At 37.6% G+C, this 22266-nt stretch overlaps 1 protein-coding gene across 1 annotated transcript in view; it reads right to left on the bottom strand.

Moving 5' to 3' along the window:
- Positions 1-22266, bottom strand: part of LOC126178791 (DDB1- and CUL4-associated factor 1) — a 258124-nt gene that overhangs the window by 46975 nt on the left and 188883 nt on the right. The window contains exons 15-23 of the mRNA XM_049924559.1: positions 20246-20483; positions 19982-20104; positions 17170-17323; positions 10498-10643; positions 7138-7350; positions 6653-6807; positions 6323-6571; positions 1102-1300; positions 891-962 (exon numbers count right to left, since the gene is read on the bottom strand). Coding sequence (XP_049780516.1) covers positions 891-962; positions 1102-1300; positions 6323-6571; positions 6653-6807; positions 7138-7350; positions 10498-10643; positions 17170-17323; positions 19982-20104; positions 20246-20483 — 1549 coding nt within the window. The remainder of the gene's footprint in view (positions 1-890; positions 963-1101; positions 1301-6322; positions 6572-6652; positions 6808-7137; positions 7351-10497; positions 10644-17169; positions 17324-19981; positions 20105-20245; positions 20484-22266) is intronic.

Raw genomic sequence — 22266 nt, 5'->3', positions numbered from 1 at the left:
AATTAGCACTTTTGAAATGAAAAAATGAGCAGTTGCAGTGTTCTTTTGTTGAACGTTTCTGCAGCTAAATACTGAATAAGTATTAAATATGTGATCATCCCCCCCCCCCCCCCCCCCCCCCCCCCCCCCCCCCCCCCCCCCCCCCCCCCCCCCCCGAATGCACTACAACAGATCATTTCCTTCATCTGTCTTTCTTTCGTGATGTATTCATATTGTGTTGCTGTACTGATTATTTATAAGTCTAGAAATCACGAAGTCTTGGCAGGAACTGTCCTGTATTGTGCGATATCACCTTAGATGGTACAACACAATGCACAATACACTGACTGAGGGTCAATACTTTTAAAGCTCCACAGTCTGCTTGAATATATTGTGCAAACTGCAAGGGTCAGATGGTCAATATTGTGGTGCAATACTCAGTGTTGGGCAATTAATAGTGAAAATGTGAGGGGCCCTTAATAGTGTTTGATAACTGTATGCACCTTTTTACAACCATCCTTTTCTTTCCTGAATGCTCTACAGTGGACTGAATAATCATAACAATGTGAATTGACCCAACTCCCAAAATTTCTTGTATTCAAGAGCTATTATAAATCTGTGCATTCATTTAGTGAAATTCTGCTGTGCATAAATTTTCCATAGGTGTAACACCAGAATTATCAATAACAGGCAGCTGGTATGTTCCTTAGACACACATATAGTGAGTAATTACAAATGCATGAAGAAACTAGTGCCAAATTACAAAATCTTAAAAGTACTTTATTCTACTACTGAAGTTTTGCACTTGCACAAACAATGCAAGAATTACTTTTACCATATTCATTAAATACATTTCATATAGGCTATGGAACCAAAGTTTTTGAAATTTAGACAACAGTTCTTCCACATACCACTCCAGTGTGAAGATTATACATTTGGACCTCACCATGATGTGTTCCCACCAATACAAATTGTTCTGTAGGCTGAAAATGTAAGAAAAAGGATGTATTAAAAGGACAAATAAATATCACAAGGGCATAAAGCAATACAGTTATTTAAGTGTCCTAAGTGGCACATAAGATATTCTGATTTGTATATCATTTATTTAAAGTACACACTCACACAAAATGCACAGCAAGTGAAGTAGCCATCTTCATCACCCATTCTGAAGGTCCTCACAGGACAAAAACGACTATGTGCAAGTCTTTTATCAAGCCTTGTGTTCTCCAAACAGCCAATGCCCAATGTCCGCCTCAACACACGTGATGTGAAGTTTGTTGGTGCACTATTTTTTGCTTTAGGGTCTGGACATTTGTGAGGTCTGTGAAGTACAATATACTACAAATAAATCAGAGAAAACTGGATGAGCAAATCAAGGACATTAATCATTATAAAAAGCCCTTAAACAGTTAACAAACTGTTATGTAGCACAAAAACAGCACCTGGGCAAAACTAAACTGGATGATCTGCATTCCAGAATACATTTACGAATGATATTACAGTCTAATAGATATCTTAGCCCCTGATTTCTGGGGGTCAACCAAAAATAATTAAATTAGTAGTAGTTATGAATGCAGTTCTTCTCATGTCCATCAGTTCAAACAAATGTACAGAAAGTAGCTACTTCTAGTACATTTAAAATTATTCATAAACCGCAAAATCATGGTGTTTGCCAAAATTAAAAATTCTGCTTCACATTACCTCCTCTAGCACAGAAGACTGTACTTCTGTAAATGATTATTTCCATTTTCTCTACCACACCTGATGAGGCTCATATAATGATTAAATCAGATCACCATAAATGCCCCATGGGCAATTAAATAATACAACAGTGTATGGCAGCAGTTTGAAAATGTGCAAAACTTCTGTATTCAGAAAGCACCAAATGAAATAGTTACTAATGTATATGTGCTGCTGATCTGAACAACGGTTGGCTTGAAAGTGATAATTTACGGTCTCTTGCAGATTTTCATTAGGAATTGTTGCCAATAATAAATGGGCGACTGTATTTTTTTGTGTTTTTGCAATTCACACATTTGAAACTGATCTCAAGTGGGCTCCCTCATTTGCATAGTTCACACTGAAGGGGCACAAGATCCTGTTTGTACAAACAAAGTTGTTATTGTCATGAAGAAAGTACACCAGAATATAGATTAGTTATTAACATTTTGCCCTTGTCTCTGATCTACTACTGATTACAAAGAGCTCATCGATAGCAGTTTTGAATCAAGATTGTTCAGATGTAGAAAGTTTGAACTTCTAAATCTGTTATGTTTTTGGTTCCCAAGAATCACTAGAATATTTTTGCATTTTTATATTTAATGCAGCTGCACATGTAATGTGTACAGCAATATGTCAAATTGTTGTTTATACAAAATTTCATGTACATTTATAGTTGACTTGTTCATATTCACCTTCCTGATTACAATGATGCAACTGATTTTCCTAGAAGTATGTGTAATTAAAAGTTATGATTAACATATTTTAAATTATTGTTATTGTTGTTGTTGTTGTGGTGGTGGTCTTGAGTCTGAAGACTGGTTTGATGCAGCTCTCCATGCTACTTGATCATGTACAAGCCTCTTCATCTCAGAGTAACTACAGCAACCTACATTCTTCTGAATCTGCTTTCTGTATCCATCTCTCGGTCTGCCTCTATGATTTTTACCCCCCCCCCCCCCCCGCCCCCTCCCCACGCTTCCCACCAGTACTAAACTGGTGATCCCTTGGTGTCTCAGAATGTGTCCTACCAACCGATCCCTTCTTCTAGTTAAGTTGTACCACAAATTCTCCTTCTTCCTAATTCTATTCAGTACCTCCTCATTAGTTATGTGCTCTACCTAGTATTCAGTACCTCCTCATTAGTTATGTGCTCTACCTACCTAATCTTCAGCATTCTTCAGTAGCACCACATTTGAAAACTTCTATTTTCTTCTTGTCTAAACTGTTTATTGTCCATGTTTCACATCCATACATGGCTACACTCCATACAAATACTTTCAGAAAAGACTTCCTGATACTCAAATCTATATTTGATGTCAACAAATTTCTATCTTTCAGAAATGCTTTTCTTGCCATTGCTAATCTACATTGGCCATCATCAGTTATTTTGCTGCCCACATAATAAAACTCATTTCCTAATCTAATTCCCTCAGCATCACCTGATTTAATTCAACTACAATCCATTATTTTAAATCATATTTAACTAATTAACTTATGAAATAACTGATATTAAAAGTTTAGACATTCACCATTTCAACTGCCTGTTTTCTTTTAATGCCTACAAGATTTTTTCTGTATCAGATAACACTTCACACTGACTAATTCAGTCACTAATTACAATTTTGAATAATTTATGACCAGAAAAAGTTTATATCAAGAAGGGTGCCATACTCATAAATAGGAGAGTTCAGGCTACAGACACATAATAAGGTTCCATGTAATTTTATGGTTTACTAACCTTCAACATTTTTCATAAACCAGATAACAGTAAAGTCTTAAGTATATGCCAAAGAGTAAAATAGAACCTAGCTAACGTTCAAAACATTAAATAGTTTCAGTAATTAGTCACTCCTATCCGAAAATCAGGAGTCCACGATAGTATAACATTCGGATATCATCATCATCATGTCGATTTGAGTGAGTGTTTGCACATAGCTAGAATGACACTAACATCTCTGCGACAGTACAAAGAAGTCAGTGACTGGCAACCATGTGGGTAACGTGATTATTTTGATTAGAGTGCACTGTAAAGTTAATCAAATAATGTGACTGTGAATTAGTTCTGTTCCAGATATTTTTATGAAGGAACAGATGCATGCCTCTTTACCTGTTTAAACTGTAATCTGTAAAGCTGGAACTGGCCATCAACTACATTACAGGGTAATAAAGTGGGAGAAGCCACTTTAAAATCTATCTACTGCCTGAGCTACACCCTTCAAAGCATCAGTTTCCCGATTATCATTTCATTACATCAAGATCTGAGACTTCAAGATACACAAGACCTAGTGCAATTTCAACAAATGTAAAAGGGGCATCATATATTTTGTTCACTGTCATTTCTGAACTATTCCCTGTGTCACACATTCCTCTTACTCCATAGTTTGGAATATCTGTCTTATTTTCTCTGATGTTATATCACTAATAGCAAGTGTACAATACCAAATTACAATACCACATTCTATCACAAACTAAATGAACTATGTTACTATATTAGTTTCCTCCAATAAAAACACATACAAAAATGATTAACACTGTTCTACACAGTCCGGTCACATTAATGCAATCACTGCCTGTGTTCGATGCTAACATGCAATAACCAATCACAGGTGGCAGATGGCAATACTAGCAGCGGAGGGAGAATGCGGAAAACAACAGTGCAGTTGTTGCAGCAATGTAGAAACAGTGTGATTTATCTTATTTCCAAAAAGGCACGATCATTGGCTTTCGAGCCGAGGGTCGAAGCACTTCCAAAATGGCCAAGTTTATAAACTTTTAGCATGTCACTGTGGTTAAAGCATACTGTGCACAGCAAAATTGCACTATGCAAAACCAGAACCATGCACTTGTGGTGCACTGTAGGCCATAAGTGACATGGGTGAACAATGACTGCAAAGATGTCTACAGGTTAATAGACATACAACATCTGTGCAAATGACTACTCAGATGGACCAAGGGGCTACCAACATTATCTCCACAAGTGATGTTCAGTGATCGATGCTGTGTATGGGTCTCTGCATCAGTGGGCTCATCGCCAAAGAAGGCTGGGATTTCCACACCAATACCACAACTGAATGCCCTCTGAGTGGCAAGAAGTGGACTTCTCAGATGAATCACATTCCGTGCTTCATTGGTCAGGTGGCCGTTGGCATGTACAGTGTGAAACGTCTGAAAGCAAACAAGGAGGGAGTGTTATAGCCTGGGGAATGTTTTTGTGGCGTTCCCTGCATGATCTCATCGTTCTGGAAGGCACAATGGATCAACACAAGTATGCATCTATCATTGGGGACCCTGCATTTCCCTACAAACAATTTGTTTTTCCTCTGCACGATGGCATCTACCAGCAGGGCAATGCAATGTGTCATGCACCTCACAATGTACGTGCATGGTTTGAAGAACACCAGGGTGAGTACTGTACTCCCCTTGTCACTAAACTCCCTGGATTTAAACCCAATGGAGAACTTGGGGCACCAGCTCGATTGGGCTGTTCGTGTCATGGATTCTCAACCGAGAACCCTAGTGTAGCTGGCAACGGCACTGCTGTTAGCACTGCTCAGCATCCCCGACAGTACCTTCCAGAACCTCAGTGACACTCTTCCGGCATGTCTCACAGTGGTCTGCACTGCAAAAGATTGTTATGCTCGCTTTTGACAGGTGGTCACATTAATGTGACTGGACAGGGTATAATATGTCATATATGTGGTAACACACTGTGTACAACAATCACTGTCCTTCAATTATGTTCAAAACCTGAAGTATCAAATCTATCTAAGGACAATCTCTTAGTGCTATTTTTTCAATATGAAAGAACTAGCAAACGTGAAAATCTCACAATATATAGTCAAAAAACAAAGATGATTTGACTTACCAAACTAAAGCGCTGGCACGTCGATAGACACACAAACAAACACAAACATACACACAAAATTCTAGCTTTCACAACCAACGGTTGCCTCGTCAGGAAAGAGGGAAGGAGAGGGAAAGACGAAATTCCCACTAACACCAACCTATCCGAACTCCGGAGATGGGAACTTGCTCTTCAATATATCCTCTCTTCCCGTTATCCACCAGGCCTCAATCTCCGCTAATTTTAAGTTGCCGCCACTCATACCTCACCTGTCATTCAACAACATCTTTGCCTCTGCACTTCCGCCCAGACTGACATCTCTGCCCAAACTCTTTGCCTCTGTATATGTCTACTTGTGTTTGTATATGTGTGTGTGCGAGTGTATACCCGTCCTTTTTTCCCCCTAAGGTAAGTCTTTCCGCTCCCAGGATTGGAATGACTCCTTACCCTCTCCCTTAAAACCCAAATCCTTTCGTCTTTCCCTCTCTTTCCCTCTTTCCTGACGAGGCAACCGTTGGTTGCGAAAGCTAGAATTTTGTGTGTATGTTTGTGTGTGTATCGACGTGCTATCGCTTTCGTTTGGTAAGTCAAATCATCTTTGTTTTTAGATATATTTTTTCCCACGAGGAATGTTTCCTTCTACAATATATAGTCAAATTGATATAATTCATCTAGAAGAACTGCTTATCAAATACACATATCACTTACTCAGTTCTCCCCATGCATTACATTATTTGCCATCTCAACCAGTAGTACAGAAACTTAAGGTATACTCACACAAACAAATTAAACTGAGGACAAGGAACCATTGGGTTTTTACAAAGAGCATGCTGGTTGGTCAGATACTCTGTGATGATGGAATCCAGAGTAATGCTTGGCTCTGGGAGTGTACCGGAATTGTTTTTCAGGAGCTGATTTGCTGCCACAACAGCACTCTGCTCATAAGATATTTGCTTCTGCAAAGATCGAGTGGTGTTAGGTGTACTTGTATTAACAATGTTTCCCAGTTCACTTTTGTCACCTTTCCTGAAATTATATAAAATTGAACAAAATTGGTCAATAATTAATGCAATGTTTACAAAGAAACACACGCAAAACATATCTTACCTTGTACTAGCTAAATTAAGTTTGATGGGCTGTGTAACCAACAAATTTTGGCACGGTGGAATAGAAGATTTACTCGAAGATGCTGCACTGGTAGGTGTACTTTGTGAACGGTGATGAGAGACAGAGACGCCTGGAGAAAAGCTGGAAAGCCTTGGCTAGGAAAAAAAAAAAAAAAATTAGAACTATTATGTATAAGAACCTGAAATATTTTAAATTTTAATTCAAGTAACAATAAGTGTGGCAAAAATTATACTCACTTAACCATAAACTGAAACAATCACTAATGTTCATAACAACAGAGGCAGTTACATATTCCACAACATTGCTTTCTCAGAATGTTGTGACAAAGTGCAGCTTTAAACACGTAAAAATTTGACAGAACACAACACTTATGGTGTATTCAGCATTTTCAGATATGGTGTACTAAAAACATACTCTTACAATGAAATTGATTTATCAACATACTCTTGGAACATATAACTTACCCTCAAGGGTCCCGGTGGTGTAGAACATACTCTGTATGGATTGGGAGGAAAGTTTGATGAAGGGCCAATTTTTAAGGGGGCTCCTGGGAGATTTGCTTCTCTATGTAGTATTGCAGCTGAGTCAGTCAGGCCTCTTGATAGTAAATGCTGATGTATGAGTTGATACAGCTGTTTGTCATTATACTGGATTCGAGTCTGTGCGACTACACTTGCCTGTGACAATTCGAAAATATACATTAACAGACTGAGTAACTATACAATGATCATACAAAGAATAGACACTAGAAAGGGAGGCAATGAGTCATTCAAGATCACAGATGCATGCCTGGGACCACTGCTGCAAACCGACACAGTGACGTACACATTATATTCTTCCAGCTATATGATCAACCTTTGTCGCATTGAATCTTGCAACTATTATTTGGTGAATGTCATACACTCCCCAACATTAATGACGTTTATACATATATTTTCCTTAAATTTGTAAAATAAGCATATAAACATCAGAATACGCCAAACACCACAAAAGCTTATTTCAATACTGACAGACTCTCTTTTATTTGTAGGGAAATGATAACAGAACTACGACACTTGAAAACCAGTTTGCTAACAAATTTCATAAAATTATAGCTGCTTGGTGGATTTCCTTCAGCAAAGTGCATGGAAAGCCATCAAAATCTATTTACTTACCCATTTTTTTGTCCATTAAACCTAGTTGACAATTTCCAGCAGAGAATACTGTGTGTTTTATACAATTCTGTACAGAGAGTATTGGGCGTTTCATAGCGTAATTCCTTTTATTTCCTTTATAGAGCTAAGTAGTTCCTCTTTGTCTTTTAAAATAGAATGCCAATCAGGTGATACTTTAGGATCTATTTTCAAATAGACATACTCTCAACAGTAGAAGAAAACAAAACTAAAATTCGACATCAGACTCACTTTTTAAGATCAAAGAGAAGTAAAATACCATTAGCAATCTCCAAAATTGATGTTCTAGAGACAAAATAATGGAGTACTCACATGGAAACGTTCAGCAATAATAGCAAAGAAAGCTACACAAGGTATTTGTAAAAAAAATAATGCACGGGTTGTTCTTAATTCTGCTGTTGGACTTTTTCAACTTGATTGCAAAACTAATGACATTAGACAAACACAGCAGAAAAACTTATGACTCAGATTTTTTGCTTATAGTGATGGAGAGGTTTATAGCTAAATCATTAGCAAGACACTAAAACACTGAAAACAAAATGATAGGTTATTTACAGTCTTATCCACAATTCTGTAAGTTATAAGCTCTTGCTGCTCCATGGAATTCCATTGCTACTGTTGTCCCTCACTATTCTGTGCCACACTTTAATATATGACAAATCCTCATAAAGCCATATCATCGATTTTGATAGCAGTGAGGCCTATTTTTTCAAACTGTACACACTAAGGTCATTGTTAACTTGAAGCATGACACTGCGAGAAAGTGTGCAAAGTACTGAAGTGTATTGGAATTGGTAAAAAAAAGAACTGAAGCCTGAATATTCAAGGCTGATTTACAAAACATGCTAGTACAAATATGGGTCCATGCTTGCTTATATATTGGGTGTGTCTCGAACATAAGAGTCATCAAGAGCATTTTCTTTGGTGTTCTGACAAAGATTTGGAAGCTCCTTTTGTAATATTTGCAAGTTTGTTTCTGCTATGAGCAGATGGAGTCAGACCAAATAAATACTGCCCATTACGTCTTTGATGCAATAAACAATGTCAACAGAAAGTGTCCCTCTGTTTCCTGTACCAAGGAAGATGATTTTTAAAATGGAGATTAACATACCAGTTCCATAGAGCAGTCCCACGTTAGTCTAGAGCAACATTTATTTCACTGACATGTACTAACAGTGACAGTAAAATAGGAAGAATAGAGAGTTCTTCAACAGCAACTCAATAGCACTGCTGCACGATGGTAGCAATCAATGCGAGCCAGGATGGCACACAAGTCAATGATGGAATACTGGTTATTCTTCATGTTTTTATTCCTTGTTGAGATATATCAATGAAACAAATATTGTACTAAGCAAATTTGGGACTGCTCTATGAAATGGGTATTTGAAATTTCATTTTAAATATAATTTTATTTGTTGTTTGGAAGTGAAAACAAACTGATGGCTTCCCCTGGCATTGGGAATTACAGCTGTGTTTTTAGGCTTTACTCCAGCTACACGTCACAAAAACAAAATTGTAAATGTCTGCAAAAACACCAGGAGGAAATATACCCAATGATTCATATTATCCACCCCATGCAAATCGTACTCTTAACAATATGGTCATCGTCAAGTTAAAGCATGATACTGCAAAGCACTAAACTGCACATGGTGTGCCTGGAAAAGGACCCCCCCCCCTTCCACATACACACACAGACAAATTAAAGAACCCCCCTTCCACATACACACACAGACAAATTAAAGAATCTATCTCACGCAACAATCACTTAATGGGAAACAGACTGTGGAGTTTGTGAATCCATGCACAAATATGAAGACCCCAAAGGTCAGCACGCATACCAAAGGCAGGTACAACTGAGCAATAAACATTACAACAATTAGATACACTTCTTCACCTTCCTTATGTGACTCCACAGCCATTTGTTTCCAAAACAGAATCTGAGAGATTTTTTATAAAATTTCTCAGTACTTTTCATTTTGTCAGCTACAAGTTCAAATTCCGCCCACCATCTACCTCCCTGAGTGCCATACAGTTCTACGAGTCTTTCAAAATTCTTTCACTTTTTCAATAAATTCAATTTCTCTAGGGATTTCTGATTTTTAAGACAACATTTGGCTGATGGCAAGAACAAAGTCATGCTGGACAAAAGACTGAACTACAAATTATGAAACACTTCCAATGGATACTTTTTGGAAGTGAAACGAAAACCAGATCACTCTTAGTGCATAGTAGCTGAACAAAGGCTCTAGTTAGTTGCTTTTCTTTCATATATCCAACTCCACTTCCTCCTCCTGTGCTCTTTCATTCTTCCATATATTTCTGTACTGGCCATATACAAATCTGAACACAAGTCCCAGATCTGTTGGACTCGGCCTATTGATAAAAATGCCTAAGATGCTGGAGTTGGTGCTCATGTGTGTGAGGTGTGCTTGCTTATGTATATGAATGGTATGTGTCTCTCTTTTGCTGATGAAGACTATCACTGAAAGCTTTGTGTAAGTGTTATTTAATTGTGCCTGTCTAAATGTAATGCAACTTCTTTACAGTAAGTAGCAATCCGTCTTTTCCTACATTGTTGGTACTTCTACCAGGAGTTTCCATTGTTTGATGTTGAGAAATGAAACAGAATATTTTAGTGTTGTGTATACATACCCTATGCATATTAGCGAGAGAAATCTCAAGCTCTGTACCAGAGGGCTTTGCTTTGCCAGAAACTCTTTCCATTAACTCAAGAGCATATTTCTGGAAAATAAAATGTTCTTGACGTTTATCTTGAAGAATTGGATCTCGCATCAATACTGGAAAGAGACAATATTTTCTTTAATTTTTGTTACAAACCACTTATCTACAGTACAACACAAACATAATTTTTTCATTTCTCATGAGAAAACAAAAACAAGTAATTCAAAACGAGACTCATTTTCAGTTGAGACCATATATTTCCAGTTGGCACTGAAGAAAAATTTGCAACTAATTCCTTTCCCTTTCCAAAACAAAACAGTTTCTGTGAAAATTATTCATAAATAGCAGCTCTCAGTACAATGCTCCTGTGATGTTACAATAAAGTTTATCTTCATTGATCATATAACGTAATCTAGAACTAATTGCTACAGTTATCAGTGTGTGTAGATTAGCACTAGTCATGATTTATCGCCAGCATATGTCACACAAGTAACCTGCAGTGGCTGCTTCTGCCTGTTTATGTACAACTTGATTTAGTCCCTGTTCTTGCTCGATGGGATTTGTGGAATACAACGTGTGAATGAATTAATAAATGAATGAATTAATAAATGAATGAATTACAGAAAATTGTGAATGAAAACACATAAAACACTGGTGTAATACCAGGGTTGACAGAAAAGTAATGCCTCCACCTTCGTAACTCTTCAACAGTTGGCAGCATTGGTATGCGGCAGGTACTGGCTTGTTCTGTAGCTCAAGGTGGCGTGAAGCCTTAGCATTGAACGGTTGTGTTGTTACAGTGTAAAGCAGGGAACCCTGCGCAGACGGTTGGTCAATACGATTTAACCGATGTTCAGTCATTGAATTCTTGACAACAGAAGGTGTCACCCCAAAGGAGATTCATTAGTGAATGAAAGCAGTTTATGGTGATTGTGTTGATGTGACTTCTGTGCTTCTTCATTCTCATAATGCGAGAGGAGTTCCTGGCAAATTTCAAGTCTGTGTACTTTCATTTCAGGAGTCAGCATTTGGGGTACCCATCGTACACAGATCTTCCGGTCGCCGAGTAACACAATAATGTGACCCACACATTCTTGTGAAATGCCGATTGTCCTTGCAATTTCTCTCTGAGTGATACGATGACTGTCCAATCTGTCAACATTTTGCTTGTGAAACTCGGTGGTTGCTGTCACAGCATGTCCAACCCTTCGTTTGTCATGCAGGTCAGATGTTCCCACCTCAACATCCTTAAACTTACTTGCCCAACAACGCACAGTACTCACATCAACACAATCACCATAAACTGATTTCATTCTCTGATGAATCTCCTTTGGGGTGACACCTTCCCCTGTCAAGAAATCAGTGACTGCATGTTGCTTAAATCACATTCACCGATGCAGGGTTCCATACTTTTCACTCTTAACAACACAATCGTTCAACTGGATCTGTAGAGAAGAGGCTACAGAACACACCAGTACCTGCCGCATACCAATGCTGCCAACTGTTGAAGAGTTACGAAGGTGGAGACATTACTTTTCAGTCAACCCTCATAGTTTACAGTATTTATTTTTTAATCTTACAAACTGGTTATGGCTGTTATGCCGTTTATCAGGTATAAATATAAACCTGATGATGGTGTTGGCTTTAACAATCGAAAATTGTTAAAATCACAAAAATTGTAGAATATTACACCAATGTCATGCATGTTTTCATCTATGTCGTACTCAAATAAAACTGACAGAACAGAAAATCAATGTAACTAGAGAAAAGTGTGAAATGCACATTGGTATATTTTAAAATATTGTAGTCAGTAATTATACTTCGAAGTAATTCACAATGACATATTCCTATCAACCTCTATTAAAATCTCATATTTGCCCATATCAGCCTATGTGCACTCATAGGAATTATTTTGGGTTCTAAGATGGAATGAGCATTATTAACAATTAAATGATATTAAATCTTGGCAGAGCATGGTAACAACTGTAAAAAGGAAACACTATAAAATGTTCTGCAAATTTATATTTTTTTGCCCACAAACCAGCTTTTCAGGCCATTGTCAGGTGACAACTGATGAATAATTTTTAGTTACATAATATGCTACTAAATTTATCTCCACATAAAAAATGTATTTTCCTTTTTTAGTGAAGTGAAACTAGATCTGTAGGACAAAATTGTAATACTTTCTCATGTAAACACTATCCATGCCATAATTTTTGTATCTTATGCGTTTTCTACATAAATAATGCGTATTAAATCAGATGTCATTCTATCTGTCTATGTGACATTCAGCTGATACCTGACAATGGCCTAAGAAGCCATGAGCTGGTGTGATAATAAATATAATTTTACAGAACATTAACAAGCATTTGGTGTTTAATATTGTTGTTACATACTGACAGAAAATCCATTTAATGTTAACAATTAAATGTGCAATAGTTATACAAACAGTAAAACTGAACTTATAATCCAGGAAGTATTTGATAATATGCCTCATAGATGGGGCACAGCATGTCAGTGTTTTGGTTGTGTACTCTCCTAGCATTTGATTCTTATGTAGTACAATGTATATTCTAATAAATATCAGATATAAAATTTTACATTTCAGTGCAAACATTATATTTTTAAATGGACAACACATGTGAGTGGGTAGTGTATATGAACAATGCCAAGACCTTTAAATGAGGCTGCAACCTAAAACTGGATTACTGACAATATGTAAATGGTTTCAAATGAAATGAGTGTGCCACTGTAAAATTTCCATAACTTGACAACTGCAGGAACAAGACAGTGGTGGTGCTGTCTAATGAGTATAAGGGGTAGGAAAAGACTGGACCAGAAGGGATGAGAATAATAATGTGGAACAAGGAGACGACAGCGATACGCTGGGAGGTGAAAGAGGACGACTCAATGACTCGGAGCAGCAGAGACATAAAGTGTATTAATACTTATGATAATTATAAAAATGATGGGATTAAACCTGAGGAGAGGAAAAGAGAGAGAGAGAGAGAGAGAGAGAGAGAGAGAGGGGTTGCTGGAGGAACAGTCCCCATCTATACATTGCAGAGAAGCTACTTACCAGTAAAATGTGACCCCTCCCCATCCTTGTCAGAACCATCCAAACCTTGAAAAACTTTACCATTACCATTTGCACTTTGCCAAACCTTAACATGAGGGATACTCTACGCAAATATCGCCTTCATAGGTCACATTCCATCACAACCAACCTATGCAGTTCTAGTCAATTTTTGCTCCCAGTTATGTGACACATGAGCCACATGAAAGACTTGTCTTACACACTTATTCACCGCCTTTTGTAGCCACGTTGCAGGCCTTCCGTACTTAAGTACAGTGTTGTGTGAAAATAGCTCAATCATCTATCAAATGTGCTGCAACAATTGGTTTTCTTCTAAGCATTCAACAATGACAATTTCAAAAATATTCAAATGTAGAAATATGTGGATGACACTGACAGATGGCACCTCTGTGGACCTGTGATAACATAATGAATTGGCTCTGTTACTTGCATTAATGAATGCCTGTTATCTGTGAAAACCGCCTTCCACAGCATTGACGAACAACAATGTTGACCAATGGATGTCCCATCTCCACTCCAACAGGTGTGTCAGTGACAGCAATGCATATGACTAAGGAGATTCCTTCACAGACTGCACAAGCATATCCCCTCCCCACCCTTGCAGTGCTCCTGTGCTGACAGAACTTTTAATGATATGCATTTTAAGTCAAAGCTGATCAAAATCAACACCCTGAGTCTTATCACCGCTAGTTCACACTTCTGTCCCATTGTGACCCTATCCCTCACCCAACCAACCACCAACCTCTTCTTTCAAAATTTTTTTCCACGAATATAAAGCTCTTGATTAAAGGCACAGCAGCCATCTACAATCTTAAAATAGACCTTAGTTTGAATATCCTTCTTGCATGCAAAGGCTCCATTATCACTAAGAAGAATGGCAATGAATACCTGACAGAAGGTATTTGCCAGCTGTCTGACTCTTCCACATACAGACTCTGCCATTTTGATCCCTTTCCAAAGATCCAGCATAACTTCCAGTTCCTTGGCCCATTCCAGAATCTCTCCCTCAATCCATCTCCCGCCTCATCCCAACTACCTTTCCCATACCCACCTTCCACACGTTCCTCAAATTCCATAAACCTAACCACCCAGGAAGGTCCACTAATTGGTTATAGTGTTCCCACAGAAAAAGAAGTTGATGTTCTTTTGGACCATCACCATCAATCCATTTCCTGCAACCTAAATTCCCACATCAAGGTCCTGAACAACTTTCTTCGTCACCTCTCAACAATCCCCACCCCATTACCATCTGGATTCCTGCTTGTCATTGCTGGCACTACCTCTCTTTACACCAATATCTTCCTGTCCCATGATCTCCTTGTCAATGAACACTATCACTTCATATATCTTGATGTCTCCAACCCACTTCCCCATTCCTTATACAACAGCATACTGATCCAAGTCCTCCTTTTTGGGAGGACAATAGACAATCAAAATTGTGCCACAGTTAAGACGCTCCATATGCCAATTATTTTGCAGGCTATATAGAGGAAAGCCTTCCAAACAACCCACGTCCCAATCTCTTGTTCGGTTTCAGTTGATTGATGATATCTTCTTGCTACATACCCAGGGTGAAGACTATCATTTCTCCACAGCCTTAATACCTTTCTCCCACCCATTTTTTGCGCAAGTCTCCTGAATTAGCACACCAACTTTACAATGACTGCTCAAAAACGTCTGCACACATCAACATTACCTTCTTTTGATAGCTAACGTCCCTTTCACATTAAAGTCTCTTCCGTAAGTCTGATCACCATAGACTGTGCAACTGTAATGACAATCAATCCCTTGTCCATTATGCTGAAGGTTTAAAGTAAGGTCTTCAGGCAGGAACTACCCTCCAAAAGTAGTCTTCATACTGATTTCTTGTGCCATATCCACAAGTTCCCATAATTCACTGACACCCTCACGGACCATCTACAAAAAACGAAACCCCTTATTACCCAATATCACTCTGGACTGGAAAACCTTAACCTCATTCTTTGTCACCAATTTGTCTGCCAATCGTTATGCCCAGCAATGAGGAACATCTTTCCCATCTGCCACAAGGTTGGTTTTGCCACCCACAAAAACTATGAAATATCCTTGTCCATCCTGATACCACACCAATTTCTTGCCATGTAGTTCAGACCCCTGTGGAAGACCCACATGCAATTACCTGTCATTTGTGCCCATCCAGCGTGTCCTATTGCAATCCAGTAACAAGCATATTCTACTCTCTCTGAGGCAGGCAGGCTACATGTGAAAGCAGTCACATAATTTACCAAATCTGTTGTAACTTTAGCACAGCCTTTTATGCAGGCAGCGCCACACGTCGTCTACATCTGAATGAACAGACACGGTTTAACCTTGCCGCAAGTAAATTTTACCACCCTATGCCAGAACATGCTTGATTTTAATGGTGGCTTCACAACCTGTGCCATCTGGATGCCCCTTAACAAGTTATGCTCAGCAAAATGAGTCACTATTTATCACAGCCTATTTTCTTAAAACTCTTTGGAAGGAGTCCAAAGAGTGAAATAGGTCTTTAATTTGAGGTGGTTTGTTTATCTCCAGTTTTTTAAGACGAGAGTTACATAAGAAAATGTGCTCAATTGTAATTGACTGATTACAAAGATAACTTATAAGATTCTGTTTGAATCACCATAATAGACGTCAGAATTACTACTTTTTAGTTATCTGATTAATTGCATAATCTCCTTAGGAGATTTTGAAACTAACATCTGTTGCTGGTGCCCACAGTGTCTACACAAGCTAATGTGATGTTCCATTTGTCAGTATTTGGTTGTTGACTGCAACTGTGAGGAATTAATAAGTGAATCTGGTGCTCAATGAGCTGACACTCAATTTCAACGTGATATTATCTGGGCCTTCAATTTCATTTGGATTGCTGTTGCACTTTGCTTCTGGTTAGTAATGTAAAAAATATTTTTACCTTAGTCTTTTGAGTGTTTCATGTTCTGATCAACTTGCAAGTGTATTGCCCATTTTAACAACAGACTGGAGGACTTAAAATACTATCAACTCTTGACCCCAGCCTATCCTCTGAATGAGGTACAGCTCTCTTCTTACCACAGAATATATCAGTACCGGGAGTTTATCCATCCCTTGTCTATGCTTCTGTTCGATTTTAGCCTTGATTGTTTAAGGTGAAAATAAGAGAAAATGTAATTGGCACATATGAAAAAAAATTAATAATAATAATAATAATAATAATAATAATAATAATATTTTTGATGGCTACTTCGAAGGTTTGTTGGTTATTTGTAAATGACTTCAGTATTAATTATGTTCAGAATAAAATAATTATTTATGCTCAAACAACTTTAGAATGTACTGTGGTACTAACACCTGTACACTGTTGTAGCTTTCTGTTAACTTTAATACATCTTAAAAAACTTGAAGCAGATTATTGTTGTTATTGTTTTCTTTAGAACTATAACATGCCTGCTACAGTTTAAAAAACAGTCTTCATATCTTTCGCACAAAGCAACATATAATGAATGGAACAACAAGTTATCTACAACAATTTAAAAAATACCTACACTGCAACTGTCCGTTTGTAAAAAGAGGGAGTTTTCCAACTATTTGCCGGACTGTCTCACTTCTTGCCAGTCCTGCTAGAGCCTGACAGGCTAGTGCACGAATAGAGTCAGCATCCGTTATTGGTGTTTTTACCATCATTAACTGTAACAAGACCTGTTCAGAACAAAAGTAACAAAAATTCAGTCGCACATCTCTCAGTACACTGATATATTGTTAATGAGGTCTACAAACTAAAATTCATTTTTCTTCAAAATTATCATCTTTTAAGTACTGGAGTTGTTGTATATGACCATTTAATGACAAGAACGCAATAATTTAAGAACCAGTAAAGCTACTCTCTCGTTACAATACAATGAAAATTGACCATTAAGCAACCATATAATTTATACAGGTAGTGAGTGCATGTGGCCGGCATTTATATGAGGTGCTACCCAAAAGTTTCCAGAATGTATGTGTAGCTGGTGAAGTCTAGCTAATAAGACGAAATGCCACCTGGTGATAACTCGTACATCCTTAGAGAGTTAGTGGCTCAAGAGGCTTTGTTCTAAGCAGTCACGTTTCGTTTTTATGTGCATTTCCCCATTTGCATGTGTTGTGTCTCTTGCATCAGAACAATGTGTGTGCATAAACTTTAGTTTCAGACACATAACTACATAGATACATGACACATTGAAGCACGCACTGGGGGAAGACGCCTTATGTCACAATCAAACTTACGACCATTTTAAACTTTTTCAGAATGACAGATCATTATTTGACAATGATCCCCATTCAGGTTGGCCGTCAATCGGCCTTACTCTTGAAAGTGTCTCCTGCTGTTCAGAATACAGTGCTGGAAGATCAGAGTCAGACCATCTAGTTTGTACGCAATGTCGCGAAGCTGTGTTATGAAACGTGTCAGAGGATTTTGTCTGACAAAAGTGGTGCATAGACAATTGGCTCCTCCATCATGGCAACGCAAGGTCACACACTGCATTGATCACCCAGGAGTTTCCGGGAAAAAAAAAAAAAGATTGTTGCTCCTCACCTTTGATATTCACCCAACCTGGCACCAAGTGACTAATTTTTATTACCCAGAATGAAAGGTAAAACTGCTGGGAGCAGTGTATACACCCACAACGGGGCTACTTTGATGGGGAAAATGAGATCTAGGTAAAGTGAATTTTATTTATTGGAGTATTCTGGGAACTTTTGGGTAGCATATCGTATTAATTTCCCTGTGTTACAGTGTAACCAAGGAAAAAACACATCCTGACTACAGAGTACAATATTTGACTTAATTTTACTGTACCAACTACAGAATCTTTACTAGATCAAAGTTGCTGCTAATGTACTATTCCCTTAAACAACGCTTATGCAGTTAATTCTTCTTGATTCTGGTGCTTCAGCTATACAAAAATTATGTCAGCATAAAAAGGAAAAAAATCCAATGTTTTGTGAATGAAAACTTTTTAAATATCAATATACTGTAGTAGCAATTAGACTGCTATCTGTTGAAAAAATGTGGATAAATGCAGTGAAACTGAAATTATAGATCAAAGGATTTTACTGTTGTAAATAACTAGATGTAGTGACTGGGAGAGAGACAAAAGGAAGTATTTCAATGTTCCATTAATACTGAGGTCGTTATATAGAAAGCAATACGTAAATTGGTCAAAAATGAGGAAGGAAATTGGCCATGAATTTCTTGAATAAATTACTCCAGCAATAATCTGAAATGATTTGGAAGACCAAGGGAAACCTAAATCGTGATTCTCAAACCAGGTTCTGAATGTCGCTCATTGTTAAGAGTGAGTTCAGTGTTCTAACAAATATGCCATCTTTCTTAGTTTGATTAAGTCAGTCAATAAACGTATCTGAATTGAAGGACTGCAAGCTGCTTAAAAAAAGTTTCAAATAAGCTCTCTCCATTCCATGCTGAGCATGGCTTTGTTGTTGTTGCTGTACTCCCGGCATAATGATGCTTGGTGCTATCTGTGCTGAGAGATGGTGCTCCGATTTCCTTGGTGAAAAAATTTAATGTTTGCACATCTTACAGCCACATCTTTGCTCGATAAGGGACTGAATTTCTTTTTGTTATTCATCATAGTTACTATGCTGCATCAAATTAAGTAAAGCACTACACATAACTTTAAAGAGTTTGTAGAGGTAAAAATGCATTGCATAAACTTTGCAATGTTGATGTTAGCTCATATATTGCTGCATATGAAATGTACACAACATTTCAAAATTGTATTTAAAAATCAAGAGGATGATAATATCTCATTTCATTCTCAAGTTATTGGCTTTTATATCTGTCCAACAGTCGTGCACAGCACAATGCACGACATCCTTCTACATTGGGAATAATGTGGTCATAACAATTGTCATATTTCATATGTGGTTCATGACACTGAGACAAGGTTCTCGGTAAATGACAAAAAGAGGCACATATGGTGTAAGATAAATACTCGAAACTTTTTTACTCAGTGAGATATGGAAGGAACATGTCTACCGCAGTGAGAGAGTCGACAGAACGAGACACATAAACATGTCAACAGCACTAATTTTGAATTGAAAAGTAAAAACATTTTATTCAAAGTACTGACCACATGAGTTAACTCGCCCACAGCAGTCAAAAGGGATAAGGTGCCACTTGAGGAAAGAGGAAGAGCAGTTAAAATGTCGCGACAACAACAATTTCCTTTATGAGGGAATGCTATGTATGTCATGACTTTGTTGAAGAAAACATCTGAAATTATTGATCGAATTGATTGTGTGTGTGTGTGAGAGAGAGAGAGAAAGAAAGAGAGAAAGCATTGTGATGTTTACCATGATTCCATTATTTGATCGAACACTTTCCCACACTTTGGCAATAAGTTCTTCGCTGGTTCTGTAATTTGTCTTCTTTTTCCCTGAACCAGACACTGAATATCTGGCAATATTACCACCAACCTGAAATAATTACATAAGTCCATTACTTAATTACATTACAAGAAAGGTACACAAGAGAAGATACTAATTAATGAATGCTTCCATTTTAGAATGAAATCTTCCAGGAATGCAAAAATGAGCACATTATTAAATGGCACTTACCCTATGGATGGGAGCACATACACAATTCACAATAAGCTTCAGAGCAGCTTTCTGCACCTCTGCATCAACAACTATTTCACCTTCAGCAGCTCCAAGAATTATATTTGTTCCAACAGTTATTGTGTCATCTGGTAAGTCAACACGGTCTCCTAACATCACCTGTACTCGTGGCATGACACTGCATATAGCGAGTGAATCAAGAGCACTACGGACCATTTCAGCAGTACCTGATGCTGCTCTAAAAACAATAAAAAAAATAAAAAATTACAATCAAGGACATAAATGAATTGCATAAGTTGGTATTAAATTTGCTACACAGAATTTTCTTCCATGGACATTAATTTTGTTTTATGACAAAAAAACATGTTCGGTGGAAGTGTGACCTATGTTCATATCTTTACACTGTTCTTTTTATGTGATATTTACACACTTGTTTTGTACATTGTTATTATTGGAGACATGCATTATACAGACGACTACATAAATGTGTCATTTCCCTCGTTCACGGTTGTATATTAATTACATCCACAAAAAAGCAACTGAACTTTAAAACTCCTCGACAAATGAATCAAACTCCTGAAGCTATTTTTACCTTTAACAACATCATTTTGTGTTAGTCATAACTACCACATGTACTGGTATGAAATGAGCATTTTTTTGTGAAAATGAAACACTAATTTTGAATTGAAAAGTAAAAACATTTTATTCAAAGTACTGACCATTGCTCTCTATACATTTTGAGCAACTTTCTGGCAATTTGTGGACACCACACCAATAGAAATGCTCATCTTTTGAAACAAACCAATGAAACACCCAATTTTCGACTTCTTCGTAGGAATCGAAGTGTTCCTCAGCCAATGCGTGTCTCATTGATGAAAACAAATGGTAGTCAGAAGGGGCCAAGTCTGGTGAATACGGCGGGTGGGGTAGCAGCTCCCTGCAAAGTATTTTGATTGTATCCTGAACCAGTTTTGATTTGTGTGCAGGTGCATTGTCGTGTAAAAAAATTACTTTGCCATATCTTCTGGCCCATTCTGGTCTTTTCTCGATCAATGCATAGTTCAAATTGATCATTTGTTGTCTGTAGCGATTAGTATTCACAGTTTCACCAGGTTTTAGATGATACACCACACCTTTCTGATCCTACCAAACACAGAGCATTGTCTTCTTGCCGAATCGATCTGGTTTTGCAGTCGATGTTGGTGGTTGTCCCGGATTAACCCATGATTTTTCCCGTTTAGGATTCTTAAAACAAATCCATTTTTCATCGCCAGTAACAATTCGATGCAAAATTGATTTTCTTTCATGTCTTTGAAGCAAAATTTGACAAATGGTTTTTCGGTTTTCCATCTGTCTTTCATTCAATTCATGTGGCACCCATTTTCCACACTTTTGGATCTCTCCAATTGCTTTCAAACGGTCAGAAATTGTTTGTTGCGCAACATTTACCATTGCTGCCATTGCTTCTGACTCAAAGTATCATCTCCATCCAATATTGCTTGCAATCCGGCGTCTTCGAACTTTTTTGGTGGTCTTCCATGTTCTTCATTTCTTACATCAAAATCATTATTTCTTAACTGTTGAAACCATCTTTTGCGTGTTGCTTATGATAGAGCATGATCACCACATGCCTTGACAAGCATTCGATGCGACACTGCAGCACTTTTTTTCAAATGAAAACAAAAAATTAATGCTTTCCGCAAATCATCACTTTCTGGTACAAAATTCGACATTGTTAACACGATGAAAACATATGATGATATTTGTTCCATGACTTGATGTATACTAAATATCTTTGGAAAAAAAAAAAAAAAAAAAAAAAAAAAAGGCGGCGGCTCATTCACAACAAATGTTCCCTATCGACACATTTGTATCTTAATGCTCATTTCATACTGGTACACCTGTTCCATATATTGTCTACATCAAATGAAAAGTACCTACAGTCACCACAATTGCTATAGATAATATTAACTTCACAATAACAACAAATGTTCCCTATCGACACATTTGTATCTTAATGC

The sequence above is a fragment of the Schistocerca cancellata genome, chromosome 1 (genome assembly GCF_023864275.1).
Source record: "Schistocerca cancellata isolate TAMUIC-IGC-003103 chromosome 1, iqSchCanc2.1, whole genome shotgun sequence".
Classification (NCBI taxonomy): Eukaryota; Metazoa; Arthropoda; class Insecta; order Orthoptera; family Acrididae; genus Schistocerca; species Schistocerca cancellata.
The sequence above is the reverse complement of the archived record's forward strand: the minus strand, read 5'-3'. Positions and strand labels throughout refer to the sequence as shown.